This window comes from Caretta caretta, chromosome 21, assembly GCF_965140235.1.
Source record: "Caretta caretta isolate rCarCar2 chromosome 21, rCarCar1.hap1, whole genome shotgun sequence".
Lineage (NCBI taxonomy): Eukaryota > Metazoa > Chordata > Testudines > Cheloniidae > Caretta > Caretta caretta.
Window position 1 is genome coordinate 1,906,092 of NC_134226.1, and position 10,526 is coordinate 1,916,617.

Below are 10,526 nucleotides of genomic sequence, written 5' to 3' on the forward strand. Positions count from 1 at the left end.
ATCTGCTGGGTCATTAAAGGCCACTCTGCCATCCAGTTAGTGTCTCATCACGGCACAGACCTAAGGGGCTTCACCCATAGCATGGCTGTGTCTCTGTACTCAGTCTGGGACCCTCCCTCCTGACTCAGTGATACGGGAATTGTGTCTACACAGCAGCTCTCCGCATCATACATGGGGCTGAGTTAGGACTGTGCTGACAACTGCGCTGCTGCTAAGCCATAGCAGTGCATGCTGGGAGAATCTGGGCAGCTCCCCCATCATGCCTTGGCAGGACACAGTGTCCAGAGACATGGACACGGAGCAGCCCTGTGCTCTGGGATGTCCTGCCGCACAGAGAGCTGGGAGGAAGCAGGTCCTGCCAACCCATCATACAGACCTGCTCAGGGTCCCGTTGACACTGCAAAATAACAGGGTGTGGAGTCAGTTACGGAAAGACAATATGGGCCTTGGGCAGGAGTGACACACTGGTCGCTGCCAGGGTTATGTGCTTGGTGTGCAAACACAAACAGCCTACATGCCACTAACTAGTGGCCAGTTTGTTTAGAAGTCGTGGAGTGGACAAGACCTCAGAGATCTGCCCTGAAACTTACTCCTGTATTTTTCCTCTGGGTCTGGTTTGGAGGGCGCTCATGTCCTTATAGCGGAAGGCCCTGTGCAGACAATTATCCCCAGTGGTCTAGCGAGTTTACCTGAAAGAAAGCCGTGTTGTAAATGGAATACGGTGGGGCAGGTCTGTTGTGTGTGATTCTATTAGCAGAAGCAATACTGTGTCTTCCACAAAAAGTTATTGTCATCAAACTATTTTATTTTCCCTTCTTAAGAAAAGCACGGCTGAGTCGTCCCTGGGCAATGGGAGCAGACAACAGTAATCTATAAGCAACATGAATGATATGCTGATTACTCAGTGAAAAGGTCTCCTTTCAAAAGGCTTCTCATTAGTGTCAAAGGAACAAAATGATGTGAAATAGAACAGTTTTGCCCTGCAATGAAATCACCAAGGTTTTATCAAGACTTAGCAACAAGGCCACACCAAGCCAGCGATTTCGGATGAGAGAGAGCTCTTGTCATAATTTTTCATTCATTCCAATGACTTTGTTTCAAGTATTTGGCTGGACAGGAACAAATAACACAAGAAGACTGATAATTCCATGTAGCAGCAAGGCAGCAGCTGGGTCTGCCCTGGGTTGGGCTGACTTGGAGAGGACGGGCTGGCTAGCCCGGGCAGAGCTGACCTTGTGTCTGCCTACCAGAAACCAAACTGCTTTCCTCATCACACCATTTAAAAAAAAATCAGTTTTTATGAATAAGCTGGTTTCTGATTAACCTTTTTTCATCATCCCCAACTTTCAACGGCAAATGAGCAACAGATGGTCAGTAATGTGGGAATATAAGATTTGCTCGACCAGACTGAACACTGGCCCATCCAGTACATACCCTCCGCTGAACCCCATAGTACATCAGGTCAGCTGTGCAATGTGCATCATAGGCAAAATGAGCCCGTGTGTGCCTTCTATCTAGGGGTCTCCAAATTCTTTATAGAGGTGGGTAAGAATTACTATCTCCATTTTACAGATGGAGAAGCAGAATCACAGACCTGCCTAGGGTCACACAGTGAATTGGTGTCAGAGCCCGTTCTCCTAACTCCCAGTCCCCTGCTCTGATCATTAAATTATACTTCTCTTCACATGTATAGTGCTAAGTGTTATTAGTGCTGATAAAATTACCCAGCCACTTCCTAATCCCTGCCCCATCAGCTGACACAGTCTCCTTTTGGTACAGCAATCTTGGAACAACCACCGTGGTCTCCATGCAGCACCTTAGCAAGCAGCATGCCATTCATTTGCAGCTTCCTAGCACAGTCCTAGTGTCTCAGTGAAGTACACACCTCCCTTTGTGTATTGAAATGTTGGCCCTGGACTTTGATACCAAAGGTAAAAAAGAAACCAAACTCTCAGCTTTAAGTTAGGGGAAGGAGAGTGACTGCCCTTTGTGGGTTGGCCAGACCCAGTTTGGGCACTAAGGGGTAACCCCTCAGCTAGAAAAATTTACTGCTACCTCGTTAGGCCCCTATCTGATGGGCATTGTGATGCGTGCAGACCAGGTGCCAGCTCTTGCCATGGCTTTAGGCTTCAGCCGAATGCTGACAAATTTGTTGCTGGACCCCAGTCCAGCTCACCGGTGCGTTAGTAAAGTTAAGCTTGAACTTGTGATAATGTGTTTAGTGTTTAGACTTTATGAAATGCTTGTAAGTTGCTACATGTATTAATCCCACTTATAACATCTATATCCCACTCTGTAATGGAATACTTATGTGCTCGTGCTATAGCTGTAAAATGTGTGTTCTGAACTAAGTCACTCACAAATAAGAAAAAACTTTAGCTACTGCAAAGTGGTAAATCCCTGAGAAAGGTACTACTTCTTGCCCATCACAGTGTTGCCAACTCTCACGATTTTATCATGAGTCTCATTATAATTATTGTTTTCCTTAAAGCCCCAGCTCCTGGAGTCAAATGGATACGTGATGATTTTAACCTTCTTTCTTAAAGAAAAAATAGGTTTCTAGCCCTCGTGGCTGTGGAGGAAGCTTCAAAATGTGACCCCAGGGCACCCAAAAGGCTCAAAAATCAGAAGGCAAATGAAAAGAACCCCAGATCTGTTACTTCGACATAATCTCATGATTTTAAAGCCAATCTCATGATTTCCAGGGAATCTGACTCACGATTTTTGATCATTTGGGGTTGACAATACAGTACTGTCATCAGGATGAAATGGGCCATTGTGGGGCATCACAATAAAAAGACTTCGCTAATTGTCATTGCACACCCATGAAGCAGCCATATGCAAAAGGGCTCATCCCATCAGCTTGAATTCTGGAAGAAGGAAATTAAAATAGCGGACAAGACATTTTTTCATCTCCTTGACTTGTTGAACTCTCCCAGGGCTGGAGCTAGGAAACAGAAGCAGCAATCCCCAGGGTCAATCCTAAAAGACGTTCAGTGCTGACAGATTACTGCAACTCTGTCACCTTTTGGAACCATAGACTGTAACTCATTTGGGTAGATATGTTTATGTGCTTTAACCTGTAAATAACCATCTCATTTCTTTTTCCTAGTTAATAAATCCTTAGATAGTTTACTACAGGACTGACTACAAGCATTGTTTTTGGTGAGAGAGGTACAAATTGACCTGGGGTAAGTGACTGATCTCTTGGGGCTGGAAGCATCCTGAATATTTTATGATTTTTGGTGTAGGGCAACCAACCATCACGACGTGCCGCTTGCCTGGGGGACAAGAGAGACTGGCATGGCCAAGGGGACTCTCTGTGACGCCACGGCACGACTGTTGTTCTGCTTCAGGAGTTCACACTTGTTACTGCGTTGGTGACAGCCAATTATAGACCACACAAGCCGCTTGGCAGTCTGCCTGGAGGTTGGCATTCACGGTCATGAACCACCCCAGGCAGCGTGACAGCCATCAGCAGGGTGGCTGGAACTGCTGGAAGTGGTGCAATTTTTCTATAGTATGTAATGTTGAAATGTTATCAGGCATCCAATCTGAAAAATACCCACAAATCTAAGAAAGGGCCAAGACTCACAGAAACATAGTTTTATTTTGACAAAAATTGTCAGAAAACTTCTAAATACAATTGATAATGTAGGTGAACACCCAAACCACTGTGCTATGGAGGGCTTCATACTCTTAGCATTTGCTTGGGCCCAATCAATAGTTAATTAATGGGGAACAGCTTCAACAGTAAAGGCTAAATGCCCATGTTATTCTAAGCTGGCCCAAGGAGAGAACTTTGCCAGGGACAGAATTGCAGGGCCTGGCCCAGCATGGATACCCCCATGGACAAAGGAAAAGAAAAAGCCACCAGGAAAGACTGGGAGGAATCTGGAGTCTTTAAACAGGTCCATAAATGCTTCTTCCTTTCTCAGTGGTCTCCTGCATTGGGCTGAATGGAACCCAGCCACTAAACCACAAACGGAGAGGGAGAGCGCCTTGGCTTCTAAATACAATTGATAATGCAACTGCATACTCCAAAATAGTACTGCTTTGGAAAGCTTGGGAAATAGCCCCCGGTGATATATTTTATGCATTTTCCTGTACTTTTGCCTTTGGTTAAAGTAAAAGTCTATAGTCACATGACAGTATGAGCTTGTTTGTACCATGTAATACATCAGAATATTTGTCATTATTTGTAGAATGGTTTTGAGAAACCATTCTGAGAAACCAGAATTTGAGAAATGTTTTTCTGCCTGCTATTTTTATGAAGTTATGCAAATAATAAGAGCCCTTTCTAACTACTTATAATGTTATCTGCTTAGCCAGAGAGTAAGTCTAAAGCACACATGGTAATTATCTTCTTTCTTATTATCACTGAATAAATGATAGTACATGTAAATTACTTGTACACCAGTAATGCATTGGGGCTGCAGAATGGCTTGTATGAATATATTGTGTGAATAACAAAGTATAAGCATATGCTTTTCTGGAATCCCTGCATATAACCATGAGCTACTGAACGTCTCATGCAACACCCCTTCAAGGTATATTGGCTCACAGAAATAGTCACAGTAATTTGCAGATTGTTGAAACATTTCTACTCCCCTGCAGAGTCTGTGTCTGCTGTGTTCATTAGGGTATGTCTACACTACGGAATAAGGTCGAATTTATAGAAGTCGGTTTTTTAGAAATCGGTTTTATAAATTCGAGTGTGTGTGTCCCCACAGTAAATGCTCTAAGTGCATTAAGTGCATTAACTCGGCGGAGCGCTTCCACAGTACCGAGGCAAGCGTCGACTTCCGGAGCGTTGCACTGTGGGTAGCTATCCCACAGTTCCCGCAGTCTCCGCTGCCCATTGGAATTCTGGGTTGAGATCCCAATGCCTGATGGGGCTAAAACATTGTTGCGGGTGGTTCTGGGTACATATCGTCAGCCTCCCGTTCCCTCCCTCCCCCCGTGAAAGCAAGGGCAGACAATCATTTCGCGCCTTTTTTCCTGAGTTACCTGTGCAGACGCCATACCATGGCAAGCATGGAGCCCGCTCAGGTAACCGTCACCCTATGTCTCCTGGGTGCTGGCAGACGCGGTACGGCATTGCTACACAGTAGCAGCAACCCCTTGCCTTGTGGCAGCAGACGGTACAGTACGACTGGTAGCCGTCATCGTCATGTCTGAGGTGCTCCTGGTCGCCTCTGTGAGGTCGATCAGGAGCGCCTGGGCAGACATGGGCACAGGGACTAAATTTGGAGTGACTTGACCAGGTCATTCTCTTTAGTCCTGCAGTCAGTCCTATTGAACCGTCTTATGGTGAGCGGGCAGGCGATACGGACTGCTAGCAGTCGTGCTGTACCATCTTCTGCCGAGCAGTCATGAGATGTGGATGGCATGCAGTCCGTCTGCTGCCAGCCAAAGATGTAAAAGATAGATGGAGTGGGTCAAAACAAGAAATAGACCAGATTTGTTTTGTACTCATTTGCTTCCCCCCCCCTCCCCTGTCTAGGGGACTCATTCTTCTAGATCACACTGCAGTCAAGGTGCAGCGAGGTAAATCTAGCCATGTATCAATCAGAGGCCAGGCTAACCTTCTTGCTCCAATAAGGACAATAACTTAGGTGCACCATTTCTTATTGGAACCCTCTGTGAAGTCCTGCCTGAAATACTCCTTGATGTAAAGCCACCCCCTTTGTTGATTTTAGCTCCCTGAAGCCAACCCTGTAAGCGCCCCTCCCAGCGTCAGAGCAATGGCAAACAATCGGGCATCTGAGAGTGCTGTCCAGAGCAGTCACAATGGAGCGCTCTGATGGGGCTAAAACATTGTCGCGGGTGGTTCTGGGTACGTGTCGTCAGGCCCCCGTTCCCTCCCTCCCTCCGTGAAAGCAAGGGCAGACAATCATTTCGCGCCTTTTTTCCTGAGTTACCTGTGCAGACGCCATACCACAGCAAGCATGGAGCCCGCTCAGGTAACCGTCACCCTATGTCTCCTGGGTGCTGGCAGACGCGGTACGGCTTTGCTGCACAGTAGCAGCAACCCCTTGCCTTCTGGCAGCAGACGGTGCAATACGACTGGTAGTCGTCCTCATCGTGTCCGAGGTGCTCCTGGCCGCGTCGGCTGGGAGCGCCTGGGCAGACATGGGCGCAGGGACTAAATTTGGAGTGACTTGACCAGGTCATTCTCTTTAGTCCTGCAGTCAGTCCTATTGAACCGTCTTATGGTGAGCAGGCAGGCGATACGGACTGCTAGCAGTCGTACTGTACCATCTTCTGCCAGGCAGGCAAGAGATGAGGATTGCTAGCAGTCGTATTGCACCATCTTCTGCCAGGCAGGCAAGAGATGGGGATGGCTAGCAGGCGTACTGTACCATCTTCTGCCAAGCAGCCATGAGATGTGGATGGCATGCAGTCCTTCTGCACCGTCTGCTGCCAGCCAAAGATGTAAAAGATAGATGGAGTGGGTCAAAACAAGAAATAGACCAGATTTGTTTTGTACTCATTTGCCTCCTCCCCTGTCTAGGGGACTCATTCCTCTAGGTCACACTGCAGTCACTCACAGAGAAGGTGCAGCGAGGTAAATCTAGCCATGTATCAATCAGAGGCCAGGCTAACCTCCTTGTTCCAATAACAACGATAACTTAGGTGCACCATTTCTTATTGGAACCCTCCGTGCAGTCCTGCCTGAAATACTCCTTGATGTACAGGCACCCCCTTTGTTGATTTTAGCTCCCTGAAGCCAACCCTGTAAGCCGTGTCGTCAGTCGCCCCTCCCTCCGTCAGAGCAACGGCAGACAATCGTTCCGCGCCTTTTTTCTGTGCGGACGCCATACCACGGCAAGCATGGAGCCCGCTCAGCTCACTTTGGCAATTAGGAGCACATTAACCACCACACGCATTATTCAGCAGTATATGCAGCACCAGAACATGGCAACGCGATACCGGGCGAGGAGGCGACGTCAGCGCGGTCCCGTGAGTGATCAGGACATGGACACAGATTTCTCTGAAAGCATGGGCCCTGCCAATGCATGCATCATGGTGCTAATGGGGCAGGTTCATGCTGTGGAACGCCGATTCTGGGCTCGGGAAACAAGCACAGACTGGTGGGACCGCATAGTGTTGCAGGTCTGGGACGATTCCCAGTGGCTACGAAACTTTCGCATGCGTAAGGGCACTTTCATGGAACTTTGTGACTTGCTTTCCCCTGTCCTGAAGCGCATGAATACCAAGATGAGAGCAGCCCTCACAGTTGAGAAGCGAGTGGCGATAGCCCTGTGGAAGCTTGCAACGCCAGACAGCTACCGGTCAGTCGGGAATCAATTTGGAGTGGGCAAATCTACTGTGGGGGCTGCTGTGATGCAAGTAGCCCACGCAATCAAAGATCTGCTGATATCAAGGGTAGTGACCCTGGGAAATGTGCAGGTCATAGTGGATGGCTTTGCTGCAATGGGATTCCCTAACTGTGGTGGGGCTATAGATGGAACCCATATCCCTATCTTGGCACCGGAGCACCAAGCCGCCGAGTACATAAACCGCAAGGGGTACTTTTCAATAGTGCTGCAAGCTCTGGTGGATCACAAGGGACGTTTCACCAACATCAACGTGGGATGGCCGGGAAAGGTGCATGATGCTCGCATCTTCAGGAACTCTGGTCTGTTTCAAAAGCTGCAGGAAGGGACTTTATTCCCAGACCAGAAAATAACTGTTGGGGATGTTGAAATGCCTATAGTTATCCTTGGGGACCCAGCCTACCCCTTAATGCCATGGCTCATGAAGCCGTACACAGGCAGCCTGGACAGTAGTCAGGAGCTGTTCAACTACAGGCTGAGCAAGTGCAGAATGGTGGTAGAATGTGCATTTGGACGTTTAAAGGCGCGCTGGCGCAGTTTATTGACTCGCTTAGACCTCAGCGAAACCAATATTCCCACTGTTATTACTGCTTGCTGTGTGCTCCACAATATCTGTGAGAGTAAGGGGGAGACGTTTATGGCGGGGTGGGAGGTTGAGGCAAATCGCCTGGCTGCTGGTTACGCGCAGCCAGACACCAGGGCGGTTAGAAGAGCACAGGAGGGCGCGGTACGCATCAGAGAAGCTTTGAAAAACAGTTTCATGACTGGCCAGGCTACGGTGTAAAAGTTCTGTTTGTTTCTCCTTGATGAACCCCCCCGCCCCTTGGTTCACTCTACTTCCCTGTAAGCTAACCACCCTCCCCTCCTCCCTTTAATCATTGCTTGCAGAGCCAATAAAGTCATTGCTGCTTCACAGTCATGCATTCGTTATTCATTCATCACACAAATAGGGGGATGACTACCAAGGTATCCCAGGAGGGGTGGTGGAGGAGGGAAGGAAAATGCCACACAGCACTTTAAGCACAGCACTTTAAAAGTTTACAACTTTAAAATTTATTGAATGACAGCCTTCTTTTTTTTGGGCAATCCTCTGTGGGGGAGTGGCTGGTTGGCCGGAGGCCTCCCCACCGTGTTCTTGGGCGTCTGGGTGTGGAGGCTATGGAACTTGGGGAGGAGGGCGGTTGGTTACAGAGGGGCTGCAGTGGCAGTCTGTGCTCCAGCTGCCTTTGCTGCAGCTCAACCATACACTGGAGCATACTGGTTTGGTCCTGCAGCAGCCTCAGCATTGAATCCTGCCTCCTCTCATCACGCTGCCGCCACCTTTGAGCTTCAGCCCTGTCTTCAGCCCGCCACTTACTCTCTTCAGCCCGCCACTTACTCTCTTCAGCCCTCCACCTCTCCTCCCGGTCATTTTGTGCTTTCCTGCACTCTGACATTATTTGCCTCCACGCATTCGTCTGTGCTCTGTCAGTGTGGGAGGACAGCATGAGCTCGGAGAACATTTCATCGCGAGTGCGTTTTTTTTTCTTTCTAAGCTTCACTAGCCTCTGGGAAGGAGAAGATCCTGTGATCATTGAAACACATGCAGCTGGTGGAGAAAAAAAAAGGGACAGCGGTATTTAAAAAGACACATTTTATAAAACAGTGGCTACACTCTTTCAGGGTAAACCTTGAAAGTTAACATTACATACATAGCACATGTGCTTTCGTTACAAGGTCGCATTTTGCCTCCTCCCACCGCGTGAACGGATTTTGGTTGAATGCCAGCAAACATACACTGCAATGCTTTGTTCTACAGTGATTCCCCAGTACGTGTTGCTGGCCTGGAGTGGTAAAGTGTCCTACCATGAAGGACGAAATAAGGCTGCCCTCCCCAGAAACCTTTTGCAAAGGCAGAACCGCAAATGCCAGGGCAAAGTAATCCTTTCACATGCTTGCTTTTAAACCATGTATAGCATTTTAAAAGGTACACTCACCAGAGGTCCCTTCTCCGCCTGCTGAGTCCAGGAGGCAGCCTTGGGTGGGTTCGGGGGGTACTGGCTCCAGGTCTAGGGTGAGAAACAGTTCCTGGCTGTCGGGAAAACCGGTTTCTCCGCTTGCTTGCTGTGAGCTATCTACAACCTCCTCCTCATCATCTTCTTCGTCCCCAAAACCTACTTCTGTATTGCCTCCATCTCCATTGAAGGAGTCAAACAACACGGCTGGGGTAGTGGTGGCTGAACCCCCTAAAATGGCATGCAGCTCATCATAGAAGCGGCATGTTTGGGGCTCTGACCCAGAGCGGCCGTTCGCCTCTCTGGTTTTCTGGTAGGCTTGCCTCAGCTCCTTCAGTTTCACGCGGCACTGCTTCGGGTCCCTGTTATGGCCTCTGTCCTTCATGCCCTGGGAGATTTTCAGAAAGGTTTTGGCATTTCGAAAACTGGAACGGAGTTCTGATAGCACGGATTCCTCTCCCCAAACAGCGATCAGATCCCGTACCTCCCGTTCAGTCCATGCTGGAGCTCTTTTGCGATTCTGGGACTCCATCATGGTCACCTCTGCTGATGAGCTCTGCATGGTCACCTGCAGCTTGCCACGCTGGCCAAACAGGAAATGAGATTCAAAAGTTCGCGGTTCTTTTCCTGTCTACCTGGCCAGTGCATCTGAGTTGAGAGCGCTGTCCAGAGCGGTCAGAATGGAGCACTCTGGGATAGCTCCCGGAGGCCAATACCATCGAATTGTGTCCACAGTACCCCAAATTCGAGCCGGCAACGTCGATTTAAGCGCTAATCCACTTGTCAGGGGTGGAGTAAGGAAATCGATTTTAAGAGCCCTTTAAGTCGAAATAAAGGGCTTCATTGTGTGGACGGGTGCAGGTTTAAATCGATTTAACGCTGCTAAATTCGATCTAAAGTCCTAGTGTAGACCAGGGCTTAGTCTGTTGCTTGCTCATCACCACCCCAGTTGCATACATCAGAGCACCCAAAGTCTTCCCTGTTGCATTTGCATCTCCTTGTTGCATAGGTACTCCTACAGCTACACAGGTGCAGGACCATTATGGTAGGAACAAGGTGTCATGCTATCTATGGACCATCTGTTGTTGTCAGGGGACGCTTGAAGATACTAAACTGTTGCATGATTCCCTATGAGTGATTGATAACTTGCATGTTTCAGGTGCTGACTGAAGGAGAACAGTGTTGGTGG

General features: G+C 48.4%; 1 protein-coding gene across 1 annotated transcript; it reads right to left on the reverse strand.

Moving 5' to 3' along the window:
- Positions 1 to 8,226: 8,226 nt before the first annotated feature.
- LOC142069735 (uncharacterized) lies at positions 8,227 to 10,258 on the reverse strand. Its single transcript, XM_075121935.1, has 2 exons — positions 9,320 to 10,258; positions 8,227 to 8,931 (listed from the first exon to the last, which is right to left on the reverse strand). The coding sequence occupies exons 1-2, from the start codon at positions 9,897 to 9,899 to the stop codon at positions 8,390 to 8,392; spliced, it is 1,122 nt and encodes a 373-aa protein (XP_074978036.1). The 5' UTR covers positions 9,900 to 10,258; the 3' UTR covers positions 8,227 to 8,389.
- Positions 10,259 to 10,526: the final 268 nt, after the last annotated feature.